The sequence below is a fragment of the Panthera onca genome, chromosome B3 (genome assembly GCF_046562875.1).
Source record: "Panthera onca isolate mPanOnc1 chromosome B3, mPanOnc1 haplotype 2, whole genome shotgun sequence".
NCBI lineage: Eukaryota > Metazoa > Chordata > Mammalia > Carnivora > Felidae > Panthera > Panthera onca.
The window spans coordinates 6,476,165-6,493,092 of NC_138344.1; the positions used below are offsets into that span (position 1 = coordinate 6,476,165).

General features: G+C 51.3%; 2 protein-coding genes across 4 annotated transcripts in view; one reads left to right on the forward strand and one right to left on the reverse strand.

Annotated features, from left to right (window-relative positions):
- Positions 1-4,190, reverse strand: part of FANCI (FA complementation group I) — a 102,430-nt gene extending 98,240 nt beyond the window's left edge. The window contains exon 1 of the mRNA XM_060617674.3: positions 3,938-4,190. Coding sequence (XP_060473657.2) covers positions 3,938-4,042 — 105 coding nt within the window. The 5' untranslated portion in view covers positions 4,043-4,190. The remainder of the gene's footprint in view (positions 1-3,937) is intronic.
- Positions 154-12,162, forward strand: RLBP1 (retinaldehyde binding protein 1). Of its 3 annotated transcripts, none has more exons than XM_081795837.1 (8): positions 154-355; positions 2,981-3,090; positions 3,370-3,498; positions 4,706-4,910; positions 6,618-6,796; positions 9,881-10,039; positions 11,166-11,276; positions 11,597-12,162. In XM_081795837.1, the coding sequence occupies exons 2-8, from the start codon at positions 3,079-3,081 to the stop codon at positions 11,753-11,755; spliced, it is 954 nt and encodes a 317-aa protein (XP_081651963.1). In that variant the 5' UTR covers positions 154-355; positions 2,981-3,078; the 3' UTR covers positions 11,756-12,162. The 3 variants fall into 3 exon arrangements, with proteins under 3 accessions (XP_081651963.1, XP_060473668.1, XP_078305134.1); XM_060617685.3 differs by having other exon boundaries at positions 2,996-3,090; XM_078449008.2 differs by lacking the exon at positions 3,370-3,498 and having other exon boundaries at positions 2,996-3,090.
- The last annotated feature ends 4,766 nt before the right edge of the window (positions 12,163-16,928 follow it).

The window sequence follows — 16,928 nt, forward strand, 5'->3', positions numbered from 1 at the left end:
CAGAGAGGGCAAGGAGGAGGGAATGGGGCTGGCCCACATCCCACCCCCACTGCCCGGCTTCCACATGGCTGAGCAGGAACTCAGGAGCAGACGCACACAAAAGAGGGCTTTGAGGTGGCTGCAGCTCAGCCCAGGCTGATCCCCTCTCCCCCCTGGTGCCTCACTTGCCCCTATCTGGGCCTCCCTGTAAACCTGATTTAACAGGAAACTGTGGGCTTTGAGAAGTTCCTTGTGACACATTAATCCCAGCCTGCTGACCAGACCACGCCCCCAGTGGAGGCAACCTCCAGGCTCCCCGAGAAGGAGGAGGACACAGGCACCAGGTAGCCCTAAGGAGGAGCTGGTGACCTGGCAGGTAAGTCAGTAGCAGGGGTCTAGCTGGGCCAGGGAGCCCAGGACTGGGGTAAGGAGTCGGGGGGGGGGGGGGGGGTTCCTGTAAAACTGAAACCCACTGGCCATTCTCCATGTTGTGCCAGATCAACCTGATGGCAGATTTAGCAAATAAAAAGACAGGACACCCTGTTAAATGTGAATTTCAGAGGAACAACAGATACTTTTTTTTTAAGTATGTCCCATATACTGCATGGGATGTACTTATGTACTGCATAAGTAGTTGTTGTGCCTCTGAAATTGACATGTAATTGGGCATTCTGTGTTTTATCTGGCAACCCTAGATGGCAGGGAACAGCCTCAACGTGGAATGGTGATGAATGGTTTTTCATGGTATACAGTTCATAAGCCAGTATTTTAAAACCTCAAAATTAATTAGATTGGGCTTATTTAAAAAAGAATTGCAGTATTGACTTTAACCCTCTATTTCTAGGATCTAAGGTCTTGCCCTAATGATCTGCTTAACTGGCTGGGGGTATCCAGTCACTATCTCTCCTGTCTAAGCTCCAATTTGATAAGACTCTCTATTCCCGTTCCAGAAAAACCCAAGTGAGGCCACAAAGGATTGCAGTCTGTCTATCTCTGTGTCCACACATTTGGAAGTCTACTTGCCAGAGAGAAAGCTTAGATTTCGTTCCTGTTGGTGGATTTCCTACCCTGGCTAGGGCTGGGGAGCAGCAGAGGCAGGGAATGGGAGATCCTCAGACATTCCCTGGGATCCCCCAAGCCTCTCTGGGCATGCTAGAGCAACGATCAGTGTGATGCTAAGAAAAGGAAGGGAAGTTATGTTTTAGAGCAACACACTCACCGTGCTACGTACCTTACAGAAACGATAGGATCGTCATTACAACTCTATTTGATAGGTACAGTTAGTATCCCCAATTTGCAGATGAGGAAACTGAGGCTCAGAAATGTTAACTAACTTTCTGAAGGTCTTACAGGTGGTAAATGACAACTCCTGATTCGAACCCAAGTTTCTCTGGCCCTAAAGGGTTTTCTGCGACATCCATTCTCCTAGGGAGTTTGCCTGGAGATGTCTCAGCTTTAGATGTTACAGCAGTGGTTTAAGCCCTACCTCTGCCACTTACCAGTGGTGAACAGGTGACAAAACTGACCAGTGGGGACCGGGTCAGTGACGGCTCCTTCAAGGCCCTGGGGTATTTAGGCAAGAAAGGAAAAGAAATCTGGGAACAGGAGAGCTATCTCCAAAAATACTCAGTGGGTTGAGCAGGTTGTCCTGTGGACAATGGATGAGATTTGTTCCGGTGGCCACGCATCGCTTCTGTGTACATCATTTAATGTAACCTTCATAACCCTTCCATCTCCCTTTTACAGGGGACAACCAAGACTCAGGTTAAAGTACATAGTCTGCAAGTGGAAGAGACAGAATTTGAACCCAGGTCCAACTTTTGCCACAAGAGGCTGCCTCTCCATGCCTCTCGGTTAAGTCACAGCTGGGCTTAGCCTGATCCCTGGCTATTTCTGGTTGTGTGATCGTGAACAAGTCACTTATTCTCCCTGGAGTCTGTTTCCTCCTGTGTAAAATGGGGGGAATAATACCAGCTCTGGCCCTGAGATAATGGATTTGAAACTACTTAATGCATCACAAAGAACAGAACACACACCCGGTATTTTGATTATGTAACTAGTCCTCACCCGTGCAGAGCATGAATGCACCGAAGGGGCCATCCACCACCAGGCTGGGAAGTTTCTGGGATCCCCCTTTGGGCAGCAGAAAGAGGGCCACACCTAGCAGGAGGGATTGCCTTATCCTGCAGTGGTCATGTAATTTCAGAATGGAAGCCAAGGCTACTTTTTCCCTGGCTGGACCAACTCATCTTAAGAACTAGGGTTTGAGGTATTTTTATATATATTCCTTCTCAAAGGAGAGTTTCCCAAAGTGTAACCCAAGGATCATTTTCTTCAGAGTCCTCTGGGACGCTGCTTTAAAATGCAGATTGCTGGGGCGCCTGGGTGGCTCAGTCAGTTGAGCTTCCGATTTCGACTCAGGTCATGATCTTGCGGTCCGTGGGTTCGAGCCCCACATCAGGCTCTGTGCTGACAGCTCGGAGCCTGGAGCCTGCTTGGATTCTGTGTCTCCCTCTCTCTGCCCCTCCCCCACTCATGCTCGCGCTCTCTCTTTCTCAAAAATAAATAAACATTAAAAAAAATTTTTTTTACATGAAAATATAGTGCAGATTCCTAGGCCTGCCCCAGTCCGGACCTCCTGAATCAGAATCACAGAAGGCAGGGCTCAGGCACCTGCATTTAAAAAAGAAAAAAAAAATTTTAATGTTTATTTGTATTTGAGAGAGACAGAGTATGAGTGGGGGAAGGGCAGAGAGAGAGGGAGACACAGAATCCGAAGCAGGCTCCAGGCTCTGAGCTGTCAGCACAGAGCCCGATGCAGGGCTCAAACTCACAAACTGTGAAATCATGACCTGAGCCATCAGACGCTTAGCGACTGAGCCACCCAGGCGCCCCAGGCACTTGCATTTCTAACAGATTCCTCTGGTGATTCTTAAGCACTCAAAAGTTGGAGATCCATTGTTCTGAGACGTAAGAGAACTGTCTTTCCATAACGCTGCAGACTTGACTCTTACAGTCTAGGGAGGAGGCTGCCTGGAGAGGCCAGGACAGAAGCTGGGCCCTTCTTTTTCTGACGCCTCTGAGACTTCCAGAAGCAGCATGTCAGAGGGGGTGAGTACCCCTGTGCCTTGGGTCTCCCCTCCATCTACCTTCCTTCCTCCACCCCCTTCCCTCTCCCCCTCTGTTTCTCTATTGTTTGGTCTGCTCAGGGTTAAGGGCATTCACCCACACAACCTCCCAGTGGTCCGTGACCCCACCCAAAGGGAGGAGGCCTTAGCAGTGACTTTGGACGGAAGTACTAATTTAGGGTCTGAGCAGGCCCACTCACCTGGCTTGCTCAGGCTGATGGGGGGGCCTCTCCCTGTGTGTTCCTGACTTCTCTCTGCCCAGGTGGGCACATTCCGTGTGGTCCCTGAAGAGGAGCAGGAGCTCCGTGCCCAGCTGGAGCGGCTTACAACCAAGGACCATGGGCCTGTCTTTGGCCCGTGCAGCCAGCTCCCCCGCCACACCTTACAGAAGGTGAGGTGGCCCCGGGTACATCGAGGGGAGGGCTGACAAGGGGGCGATGTTGACAGCATCCTCTCTCCTGCAGGAAGAAGGGTCCAGCCCTAGCTCTCCAGGTTACCCTGAACCTAATGGACTGGCCTGTTCTAGGGGGCCATCATCCTGGAGGTTAAGGCCATGTCAGCCACCTGGGCTGACCAGACACCTGGGCCAGCCTATTCCAAGACTATAGCACCAACAGAGTTCCCTGATGTCAATGCCGGAACCTAGGGCATCTGGACCGGGGATCATCCTGGACTCAGATGTGGGAACACTGGTTCGCAAGTGGTCCTGGGGAACAGAAATCCAACTGCTGCCCCCACCTGATAGCCGAGAGGCCTGGGTTCTAGAATCAGACCTACTTGCAATTTGCTGTGTGACCTCGAGCAAGTTGCTTTCCCTCTCCGGGTCTTACCTTATGAGAAGGTTGTTGGAGCAGCTCAGAGCGCATCAGACCGAGCTCAGTGGAGAGTGGCCCAGCTGTCCTGGAGCTGAGCTGAGCCTGGGCTCCTGCTTCCATCTCTGCTGCTGCCCCTGGACACCTCGAGGGAGATGAGCTCCCCCAGATCGGAGTCCCCCCTCCTTTGCCTTCCCCTTGCTCTTGCTGTCCAAGGACAGAGCTGCCGGAGGAGGCACGCTGAAGAGCTTTCCAGGCGCAGCCTAGGGGAGGAGAGTGAGGCTCGGCGGGGGGCAAGGAGGGGGCGGGCTGCTATCTGCCGGTACCTTCGTCTTTGAGATCAGAATTAAGCCTGGGGAGCTGCCAGCCCGAGTGGGAGTCTCAGCTCCACCCCCTCCTGCCTGGATGACCTTCACCTCTATGGGCCTCAGCTGGCTCCTCCTGAGGCATGGTGCTAGAATACCCACTTTCTGGTGACTTGTTGTGGCCCGAGGTATTTAGCAGAGTGCTGTGTGAGGGTTCCAAGAAGCGTCATTAGAAACGTTTGCACCTTTGGCGGTCTCCTGCCAACAAACCCGGGGGGCGCAGTTTGACCCGATTTTCTGCGACTGTAATGGGCCGTGAGAGGTGCCGCCGGGGCAGGCGGCGGCTCTTGGGGGGCAGGGGAGCGACGGCCCCAGCGACAACCCCTCCGTCCCTCTGCCAGTCTGGCACCGGTAGGGCAGCACCCACGTGCGCGCCTTGCGCCGATGTGTGACTCGCCGCCTCCACCCCACCCTGTTCCAGGCCAAGGACGAGCTGAATGAGAGGGAGGAGACCCGGGAAGACGTGGTTCGAGAGCTGCAGGAGCTGGTGCAGGCGGAGGCGGCGTCTGGGCAGGAGCTGGCCCGGGCGGTGGCCGAGAGGGTGCAGGGGAGGGACAGCGCCTTCTTCATGCGCTTCATCCGCGCGCGCAAGTTCCACGTGGGGCGCGCCTACGAGCTGCTCCGAGGTGAGCCCGCGCGGGAGGGACGGCCTGCAGCGGGGAGGTGGGGAGGCTGGTGTTGGCTCTCACCCAGGCGCTGAGGAGGCTGCCCCCTCCATCCCCCCTCCCTTTTCCTGCCCTGTGAGAGTCAGCCTCCCCGAGCCTCCTTATCCTTACCCGCAAAATGGGTGTGTGAACTAAGTGGCCGCCGAGATCCCTTTCAGCTCCGACAGCAATGAATGAGTGTGGCCGCACCGCGTGCCCAGAGAGCCGGCTCCTCTCTCCCAGTTCTGGGACTCACTCGATAGACCTGAGTCGCCCCGATTGCGCGCCCAGGCAGGAGCGCGTTCCCCTCACCCCTACCCCAGCCTAGGCGTGGGCTCTGGAGGGCGGCAGGAAAGGTGGCTATGTGTGCAGAGTGGAACTGGGGATGGTACCAGCCCTGGGAAGGAGCCCTGAGGACAGGGCGGCCCCGGCCCTGCTGGCTGGCGGAAGACGAGTTTCCCAAGGAAATGAAATCCTCAGTGCTGGTGGAGAGAAGGGGTATCTAGCAGGTCCTCCCGCAGGCCACCGATTCTCCTTTTCTTCCTTCTTCCTTCCCCGGATGTTAATTCCCTCCCGTGATGTGCCGACCACTCTTACTTATTAAATAAAAAAATTTTTTAATGTTATTTTTGAGAGAGGGACAGAGTCTGAGGATGGGGGGCAGAGAGAGAGGGAGACACAATGCGAAGCAGGCTCCAGGCTCCGAGCCGTCAGCACAGAGCCGGACACGGGGCTTGAACTCTTGAACAGTGAGATCATGACCTGAGCCCAAGTTGGACGCTTGACCGACTGAGCCATCCAGGTGCCCCTGCCAACCACTCTTTTAGGCCAAAGGATGCAGCAGAGAACAAAGCAGACAAGACGTCTGACTTCCTGGACTTCATGCTCTATTGGTGGAAATCACAAACCAGAGAGAGAAAATTACATAGACTGTGTAAGAAGGGATAATGAGGAAAAAGAAAGGAAGTGGATATAAAGAACTGAGGGGTTGAAGTTTTAGGTAAAGCGACCAGGAAGGCTCCAGTGCAAAGGGGACTTTTGAAGAACAGGGGAAAGGCGATAACTTGGGGGAGGAGCAATAGGGCAGAGAGGGGAGGCCTTGGGGATGTACCCAGATGCTGTAGGACTGTAGGACCGGTGAGGGGGCCAGGGGCATTCCCTAGGCAAATGCTGCCCAAACACTTCCCCGGGCCTGGCCTCCCAGGGTTCAGTGGTAGAGACAAACCACGGACTTGTTCAGGGTGGGTGACGGTGGGGTTTGTGGGGGGTGGAAGTGCTTCTGGAATCTGGAAGGTCCTTTGCATTCTGCTCGGGGTTGAGGTTTTCTCTTGGGGTCTTTTCCCCATCCCTACTCAGCTAACCCTGTGCCCACCTGGAAAACCTGTCCCTCTGCCCGTGGGCAAGAGGAAATCACAAATGTAATAGTCGTCTTCGGGTTTAAGATTATACATCACGCTTGCACGGTTTACAAATGGTGTTCATACCTAGAATCTTGCTTGGTTACTGCAGCAGTTTGGTGAGATAGGCCAATGTTTTCCTCCACAAGGGACTCAAAAGGTTGAGGATCCTGCATCAATACACAGGATGCACGTTGAGGAGCCGGGCAGGAGTCCAGGCCTCTGGAATCTTTCTGTGCCAGTCCCAGATGGGCAGGCTTCCTGAGGGGCTCTTCTGCTCTCCCTCCACCAGGCTACGTGAACTTCCGGCTGCAGTACCCTGAGCTCTTTGATAGCCTGTCCCTGGAGGCCGTGCGCTGCACCGTGGAGGCTGGCTACCCTGGTGTCCTCTCCAGTCGGGACAAATATGGCCGAGTGGTCATGCTCTTCAACATCGAGAACTGGGACAGTGAAGAAATCACCTTCGATGAGGTCAGTGGGGGCTCGCCTGGCTCCCTCCCATCCCCTGGGCTGGGTTCCCCTCCCTCAAACCTGGCCTCTTCTGGACCCTCATTCCTGGCTCCCCAGGGGGCTAGGGTCTGTTGGGGAGGGGGAAAGGCCGGCCTTTTTCTGGGCAGGGGAGAATTCCTGGGGTGTGCCACTGCAGCTGGAAAACCTAGTAGCCTCCCAGGAGGGGTCCACTGGCCCATACATGACTGCCTCCTGGCGTTCCTGCCACGTGGGGGTGACAGCTGTGGGTCAGCCCTGCCAAACGCTGAAGGCTGGGGGTGACACACACAACAGGGATTAATGGACTGTGGACTGGGAGAGATTCTGGAAAGCGCAGGTTTCAACCTAATGACCAGCCTGAGGTCTCTGCATGTATTTATTTATTTCCCCGTATGACTTGGAGAATATGCTTTTTTTTTAATTTCCTTTTTAAAATCATGATATGTTATTTTTTTCATCATGATAAGTGTGCTCTTTAATCGCCATCCCTTAAATCACCCATCCCCTCCCACCTCCCCCTCTGGTGACCAGCAGTGAAGAGTCTGTTTCTTGGTTTGCCCCCCCCCCTCTTTTTTCCCCTTTGCTCATTTGTTTTGTTTCTTCAGTTCCACCTATGAGTGAGATTGTCTGGTATTTGTCTTTCTCTGACTTACTTAGCGTAATACTCTGTGTTTCCAACCATGTTGTTGCATGTGATAAGATTTCGTTCTTTTTTTATGAATGGGTAATATTCCATTATATAGACACCACATCTTTATCCATTCATCCATCGACGGACACTTAGGCTGCCTCCATAGTTTGGTTATTGTACATAATGCAATAAACATAGTGGTGCGTGTATCCCTTTGAATTAGTGTTTTTGTATTTTTTGGTTTCTGCATTTATATATATATGTGTGTGATTTTGCTTGTCAAGCCCTTAAGAGAGCTACCCTAGGTGGGTGAATTAGGGTTTGTCTTGGGAGACATGTGCCCCCAAGCCTTAAAAAAATTGTACATACTCACTTTAGAAGATGCTGTCTAGGGGCGCCTGGGTGGCTCAGTCGGTTAAGCGTCCGACTTCGGCTCAGGTCACGATCTCGCGGTCCGTGAGTTCGAGCCCCGCATCAGGCTCTGGGCTGATGGCTCAGAGCCTGGAGCCTGCTTCCGATTCTGTGTCTCCCTCTCTCTCTGCCCCTCCCCCGTTCATGCTCTGTCTCTCTCTGTCTCAAAAAAACAAAACAAAACAAAAAAAAAAAACCTTGAAAAAAAAAATTAAAAAAAAAAAAAAAAAGAAGATGCTGTCTAGCTGTCCTGACATCATTTCTTGAGTTCATCTTTTTTCCCAATGATTTGAGATCTTTGTCAGTCTATATTTTCATATATATTTGGGTCTATTTCTGGACTTATATTCTGTGTCATTGGTTTCTGTCTATTCATGCTCCAAGACCACACTGTATTTGTGTGTGTGCGTGTGTGTGTGTGTGCGTGTGTGCATATTTAAGGTTTTATTTTTAAGTAATCTCTACACCCAGCACGGGGCTCGATCTTGACGACTGTGGGATTGCCTGTGACCTGAGCCGAAATCAAGAGTTGGACACCCAACTGACTGGGCTATCCAGGAGCCCCTCATTAAATTTGTTTTAAGTGTTGCTGTAAATGGGGCTTTTTCTGCCATTATATCTTCCGATTGGTTATTGTTTGTATATATGAGAATTATTGTTTTAGTATATTAATTTTATGTTCTGAATTCTTTTTGTTACTTATGTTAATTTTAGAATTGATTCTCTCGGGTTTTCTAAGAATGCTGTCATATTATTGTAAATAGAGATGATAGTTTTTCTTTCCCTTTTCTACTTATGCCTCTGATTTTTTTTTTTTTTTTAACTTTGTTGCATTGGCTAACGCCTGTAAACAGAGAGTTAAATGGTGGTAGAGGTGAAGTGCTTATCTTGTCCCTGATCTTATCAGGGATACCTATGGTGTTTTACATTAATTAAGATACTGCCTTTAGGACTGAGTGTGTGTGTGTGTGTGTGTGTGTGTGTGTAAAAGACTTTAAAGTAGTTCTCTTTCTTTCTTTCTTTTTTGGTGTAAAAAGGTGATTTTATTAAAGCACGGGGGGGGGGGGGGGGACGACAGGACCCATGGGCAAAAAGAGCTGCCAAAAATATTTCTTCTTGGGGTACCCAGCTGGCTTAATCGGTAGAGTATGTGACTCTTGATCTCAGGGTTGTGAGTTTGAGCCCCGTGTTGGTTGTAGAGATCACTTAAAAATAAAATCTTAAAGGGGGGCACCTGGGTGGCTCAGTCAGTTAAACATCCGACTTTGGCTCAGGTCATGATCTCACGATTTCTGAGCTTGAGCCCCTATTGGGCTGTCTGCTCTCAGCACAGAGCCCACTTTGGATTCTCTGTCCCCCTATCTCTCTGCCCTTCCCCCACTCACATTCTCTCTCCCTCTCTCTCTCTCTCAAAAATAAATAAAACATTTAAAAGAAAAAAGAAAATCTTTAAAAAGACTAAAGAATACTTTTTTCTTATTATATAAATGATATCTGCATATTGGAAAATGCAAAAAAAACAGAAATTAAAAATCATCCACGATTTACCACCCAGAGATTTCTATCATTGACATCCTTCCAATCCACTTTTTCTAGAAACACACATACACATGCACATGTACACATATTTTTTCCTATAAAAATGGGATCACGCTCTACAATAATACATCATGAATGAATATTTTGCTCTATAATTCATATGTATATAATTTTAACTGCTCCAGAATATTTCATGGCATGAACGTACCATAACTTCACCAGTCCTTTATTGTTGGACATTTAGGTTGTTTCCAGTGTTTCTACCCTTGTAAGGGTACAGGGATAAACACCCTAGCATCTAACCATGGATATGACGTTCAAGGTTATTTTCTTGGGACACAGCCACGGAGGTGGAATGTTCCAGTTTAAAGCCTGTGACAAATTACCTCCAGTAAGGGATGCGCCGGTTAGCTCACCCCCTCAGGACCTTAAGCCTTAATTATCTTTGAGGTTGGGTTTTACAGCCTTTTCATTCTATGTCTAAGATCTTGCAGGCATATTGTTTCATCCTGGAGAAGCTGCTAGAGAATGAGGAGACTCAAATTAATGGCTTCTGCATCGTTGAGAACTTCAAGGGCTTTACCATGCAGCAGGCTGCCGGACTCCGGGCTTCCGATCTCAGGAAGATGGTGGACATGCTCCAGGTGGGGCCTCAGAGCTCTGTCCCGTGGCAGCCTCTCACAGGGCAGGAGGCTGGGAGGCTGGGCCCAGTCTCCTGGTTTAACCGTGTGGGCAAGGACCTAAAAGGAGGACCACCTAGCTCCCTAATGAGCGATGGCAGCCACGAGCGCTTGCATGGTGACCAGCAGTGAGCCGCGCATGCTCGTTAATTCCTTAACTCCTTGAGAACAGTCCCTCCCCTCTTCCCCATTTCATTTTACAGACCTCAGAACTGGGGCTCAGAGGGTCGAGTGACTTCTCAAGGTCGTAAAACCCTAAAGTGGCAGAGGTCAGACTTGAACCTACACCGTCTGACCTAGAATCCCGTTCTCCGTCCACATATGTCACACTGCCTCTCTTTGAACGTGACTTTGTCCCAAGAAATGGATTATCACTAATGTCCCTGACAACTCGGTCCAGTATATGCTGACGTGTCAGAAGTCCTTTCTCAGAGCTAACCCTAATCTGCTTTATGCTTTATGTGTATGTGGGAAAGGAGGGGTGGGAGATGGGGGTCTGGGGGGCGCGCTGAAGGATAGTGAGACATGACAGTAGTGTCCCTGGGGTTTATAATAGTTTCCAGGCCACTCAGCAGGTTAACCTGTGAAAAAACTCAGGTCACCTAAAAACCATTTCATTAAAAAAAATTTTTTTTATGTTTATTTTTTTGAGAGAGAGAGAGAGAGAGAGAGCATGAGCAGGGGAGGGGCAGGGAGAGAGGGAGACCCAGAATCTGAAGCAGGCTCCAGCCTGTCAGCACAGAGCCCGACGCGGGGCTTGAACTCACGAACTGTAAGATCATGACTTGAGCCGAAGTCAGATGCTTCCCCGACTGAACCATCCAGGTGCCCCTCGTTTCTTTATTCCACCAAATAACGGCAAGGTTCGGTGCATCAGCAGGGAGAGGGCGGGGGTGCCTGGCCTCCGGGGCTTTCTCCCTGCAGTTTGGAGCCCCGGCGAAGCCAAGGTTTCCCCGATTGCTGGCCTGGGGATGGAACCTTTGGTGGTGAGGCAGGTCTGTCCTCCAGCCATGGGGAGAGGCAGAGGGGGAGTGCGTGGGAGCCTCTGAGGGCCCCGCGGCCATGGGTGGGGCGCTCTCTGCCTCTGCAGGACTCCTTCCCAGCCCGGTTTAAAGCCGTCCACTTCATCCACCAGCCGTGGTACTTCACCACGACCTACAACATGGTCAAACCCTTCTTGAAGAGCAAGCTGCTGGAAAGGGTGAGGGCACGGGGCCACACGGGGAGGGTGCCCAGTGCTTATCTGGTGAGCGCGTGAGCGCGTGGTGGTGCTGTTGGTAGCAGGAGAGAGTTCACCGGACAAGGGGGACAACGGTGGGAGGAGGTGGAGGGGACCCCACGGGAGCCCTCCTCAGACTCCGTGCCATGGTCCCGAGCTGAGTGACAGTACATCGTGGAGGAGGACACCACCAGGCAGGGAGGGCACGCTGTGCCTTTCTCCTCCTGTCCCTTTCCTCCCCTCCGTCCCCCGGCCTTAGGGTACCCCCCCTACTCAGCTCTGTCTCCCCTGCTTCCCTGCAGGTCTTTGTCCATGGAGATGACCTCTCTGGCTTCTTCCAGGAGATCGATGAGGACATCCTGCCCGCCGACTTTGGGGGCACATTGCCCAAGTATGATGGCAAGGCGGTCGCTGAGCAGCTCTTTGGCCCCCGGCCTCAAGCCGACAACACAGCCTTCTGAGGACTGACGTCTCCGGCTGTGCAACCTGTAGTTAGCATCCCGGGCTCTCCTCGGCCGTCCTGGCCCCAGGAGGTTGGGAAAAGGGCTGCCTGAGGTGGTTCCTCTGCTCCTCCCTGTGCTTGGATGAGTTCAGGTGTCACCCTCCTCCCAAGTTCAGGGACGATAAAGCAGGGGGAGTTCTCTTGGACAAGAAGAATTGGGGGCAGTTATATTCCCACAGCCTCTGAAGCTCAGGACAGTGACTTGCTCGGGGTTGAGTTTCAAAGACTCTTCTAATTAAGCCTCTCGATGATTTCCTTTCTAGCAGTGTTGCCTCTCAGGGTCTGTGAAAACAGGCAAAGAGGCTGATATATAGGTCTCTCCCCTGCCTAAATAAATAAATAAATAAATTTAATTAAAGGATAAAAGAGTGGGGGATATAAAATTATCTGGCAAACAAGGCAATTTTGGCAACTGGTAGGCAGGTGAGGGGGTTTCCATATGGGATTCTGGGATTTGTGTGGAATCAGCTTCGAAGTGGCTCCATTTTGTGGTAGCCTGGTCCCCTCAGTCAGGGGCAGTGTGACACGTGCAGTGATGGTCCAGAACTTGGATCCCCTTCCAGAGTGACGGTTGTGTCCCCTCCTGTTTGGGGTCTCCCCACCAAAGGCTCTCTCCTCTAGCCCCCTTGCCTGTACTGGTAGGTTTTTGTGTGTGTGTGTTTTTTTAATGTTTATTTAACATTAAATAACATTAAATAAAAGAGAGAGAGAGAATGAGCAGGGGAGGGGCAGAGAGAGAGGGAGACACAGAATCCAAAGCAGGTTCCAGGCTCCACACTGTCAGCACAGAGCCCAGCTGGGAGCTCGAACTCGTGAACGGCGAGATCATGGCCTGAGCCGAAGGCAGTCCCTTAAACGACTGAGTCACCCAGGTGCCCCGTCATCTGTACATGTAGGTAAAACTACCAGTCTCTGGGGCACCTGGGTGGCTCAGTAGGTTAAGTGTCTGCCTTCCGCTCAGGTCATGATCTCGAGGTTCGTGAGTTCGAGCCCTGAGTCAGGCTCCGTGCTGACTGTGGTCTCTGCCATTCCTGCGTGCACATGCTCGCTCTCACTCTCTCTCTCTCAAAAAAAAAAAAAAAAAAAAAAAAAAAAAAAACCATGTATAGATGATATCTCTGAGTACTCTTGTCCTAATGTTCATCGGTGAAAGTTCTTTGCAGCCTGAGGCACTCTACCGTGATACACTTTCATTTTCCAGCTGTGCATCTTTTGACGCATGCAAATGCTTTCTGTCTGTAAAGTTGGCCTTCCTCAAGTGATTTTTGAGCGTGTTCATTTCTTTTTTCTTAAAGTTTCTTTATTTTGAGAGAGAGAGAGTGCACACGCAGGCAAGTCGGGTAGGGAGAGAGAGAGCGCGCGCGCGAGAGAAAATCTCAAGCAGGCTCCGAGCTGTCAGCGCAGAGCCCAAGGCCGGGCTTGAACTCACGAACGGTGAGATGATGACCTGAGCAGAAGTCAGACACTTAACTGACCGAGCCACCAAGGCGCCCCAAGCGTGTTCATTTCTACCAATGAGACTCCCCGTTAGAGGCCCCCCGTCTGCTGAGCGTGCCGCTCCCTCTTGGAGAAGGACTGGCTGCTGGACACCGGGCGTGCGGTCACCGATACCCCTCCCGAGATCCTCCACTGATGTTCCTTGTTCCTGTAGACAGATGCTTGTTCCCATGGTTTAGCCAGTGTGGTGGGTGAGGGTTGGCTGGCCCAGCTGCCCCCTGCCCCCCGGAGTGACCCCAGTGATCATCCCAGGGCTTTTCCACTCTTGCCCCTCCTTGTGGGCATGAAGCACCCTTGGTACTGAACCCACTTTTTGGGAAAGGACCTTCAGCTATTTACTGGGCTGCAGGTTCAATCCAGTCCCATCTGCTTTCACTCCAGGAATTTTTCTTTTTATTTCTTTTTATTTTTTAAAGCTTTTTTAAAAATGCATTTTTTTAAATGTTTATTTTGAGAGAGAGAGACTGAGAGCGAGTGGAGGAGGAGCAGAGAGAGAGGGAGACACAGAATCAGAAGCAGGTTCCAGGCTCTGAGCTGTCAGCACAGAGCCCGACGTGGGCTTGAACCCATGAACTGTGAGATCATGACCTCGGCTGAAGTCGGATGCTTAACCGACTGAGCCCCCCAGGCTTCCCGCTCCAGGAATTTTTCTGATCCACTGAGCATCCTTGTTCTTGTTTTCCGGTGTGGGTACGTATATACATGTACACGTATATGTGAATGTACATATATATGCGTTTATTTCTTATACCCCTTCTTTCATTTCTAGGGTTTGCAGTTTATGTTCATCACCCCAGTAACTTCCTTCTTTATAATGTTCACAGTCGACAATCCATGGTCATAAATGATATTTACCTAAAACTTCTGAGCTGGAGGAGGAACCACAGCAAATTATCGTGGGTGGAGGGGTGGGAGGCTTGACCAGGGAGGATTTTCCCCAAACCCTTTTTTGCAAACTCTTCAAAAACCCTTTGAAAGGCGAGGGTCCCCCTTTCCGCATCAAATCTTTCACGTGACTCTCGTATTTGAGCTGGAAAGAGTGGAGCTGCTCTGGTTGTACCCCAAGGGATCTCCTAGGACATCTAGAGCTGCGAAAAGTATTTCAAGAATGAGGGCATGAACCACGGTGCGTCGGTGCTGAGGAGTCAAGTGATAAGAGAACGGAGACTTGCATTGGCCAGGATGGGGGGCACTGGCGACCATAGGGTAGAGGTGTTGGTAGAGTGGGGGCAGGGTTGAGGCGGAGTTAAAGACATTTTTAAAGCTTTCAAGATATACTTTGAATTCTTTTGTGAAAGAGTTGTATCCCAAATCTGAGGGAAACAGAGGCTGATCCCTCTTGGGTGACTCCTATCTTTCCCTTGGCCCCCAGTTGCTAGAAGCCCTTGTAGACGCGGCCCAGGCCCACCCTCTGATTAGTAAGGGCTGTAATTTACAAATGAGATCAGGATGTGGGGAAAACCGGCAGGCAGATGCTGACCAGGAAGCTCTTGGGGCAGCATTAGTTCTCAACTAAGATCCAAATGGATCATTGGGGTCTCCGCTGCGGTCAGCAGGGCTAGCGCCTTAACTCGGGGCTGGGCTCTGACAAGGAAGGCTGTGTGGTTGGGACCCAGTGAGTGAGCTCCGACTGTGGGCTGGCATCGCCCCCTGCTGGTCTTGTCCTGGTACTGCTGCCTCTCCAGGCACAGAGACCACCCCCCACAGGAAAGAGAGGTGGGCAGCTGGGCCAGACCTTTGTCCGGGAAGGTGGTGCCACTTTGGGGAGAATGTGTCTGAGGACCATAAAGGTTAATGTTCAGCCTCACAAAATCCCAGCCGCCTGTATGCTGGTTTCCTATATGCGGCCACCACCGCCACAGCCATGAGAGGGAAAGAGAGAATAAAATACTCTCTTGAAAACCACCAAGTATGGAACGGGGGATGATGAAACCTGAATTTTATGCTAGCCACTTGCTGCCCTCAACAGCTTTCTTTCCGGAGACATCTGGGATGAGGCAGGAATCATGCCACCTAGAAGTAACTCGAACAAAGCGAGGGTTTTCCAAGTCCCAACCATGCACTTCTGCCATCCTCACGCGGGTCTTCGGGGAATATTGTCAGCAGATGGCGGCAATTTGTTAAGGTGTGGGTGGAGGCCTCAGTAGGGAAATGGGCCACCAGCTTCAGAGAGCCTTGAACGAGACTGGCTACACCGCTCAGTCTCTGGTTTACCTAGGGGGATGCTGGAGGAATCCAATGCCACCTGGCGGTCGGCAAAGCTTGCGGGAAGAGGGATGCATGGGTCTTAAACTAGCCAGGAAAAGGGCTGAAGAGGCACCTGAAGGGTGAACTGGACCATCTTTCATCCCACTTACTGTGGTGGGCGTGGCTCTGGTGTTGCTGGGTCTGGAAGCTCACAGGATCCTCAGGACCCTCACTACTTAAAGTGGGGTCCCGCCAGGGTGGTGTCTGTGCCACTCGGGAGCTTGCTAGCCGTGCAGAATCTTAGGCCTCCCTCACCTCGGATCTGCTGAATTAGAATCTAAGTTTTAATGAGATCCCTGCAGGCTGGAGTTACCTGGGCAGCTTTGAAACTTCCAGGCCTGGGCCCCATCCCCAGAGACTCTGATGTTCTTGGTCTGGGGTGTGGCCTGGGCACGAAGAGCTCTCCAGGCTTCCCAGGTGGCTCAAACACGCATGGCTCCAAGGCCTGTGTGCCGACATACGGAGGAGGTGAGGATATGGAGGAATTCACCCGGGCAAGTTGTAATATCTAAGGATTTGTACGCGAACTTTGCACTTGGCTCTTCTTTCCTGAGCGGGGAGGACAGAGGAGCAGGGCTGCAAAACGCCCCTGTGGGAAGGCAGCAGCTCATGGTGGCTATCCGGCCCAGAATCAGAGCAATTTCCTCCCTGGGGGCTGTGCCCAGAGGCTGCCCGGCCTTCAGGCAGGAAGTGTGTGGGCGGGTGCACTTGCGTTCCCAAGGTGACCATCCAAAGGCAGGAACAGATGCGGATCAGGGTTTGATGATGACCGCCAGGCCCGGGAATGTTTTTAAAAACCGTTTCCAGGCCCAGCTCAGCTTTCCCAGTGGGCCAAGCAGTTAAGACATCCCAGCTGGAGTCGTACATTCTTTTCGTCTGGTTTCTACACTGTCCCAGGAGGTGATGTGTGAATGGGAACCAAGGAGACAAAGCCAGACCACTGCCCCAAAATAACACTAGCACTTTGAAAAATATTCTTTTATTTGATCCTCTCAATATCCAGAGATAGGCATTCTTGTAAGTATTCCCATCTTACAGGCAAACCTCCCCCCTTCCCCCAAAAACCTGAGGTTAAATCTTGCTCAGGATCAGAGAGCCAGGAAGTGGCTAGGATGGGGCCTTAACCAGTAACTCTGGCTCCAAATCCATTTGGCCCCATCACTGCTCACGCTTTGCGTCAGATGTTTTATTTCTGGGGGTGGGGGAAGTATGGGTAGGAAGGAAATAGGAACAATGAAATTAGAACTTGATTTATCCCAGGTCAGTGTCACCATCATCAGAGGTAACCTTAGGAGGAAACCAAACTGTTTTCAGTAGAGATGCTGGTTATTTCTTAAACATTTTTTTTACCGTTTGCTTATTTTTGAGAGAAACAGAGTGCAAGCAGG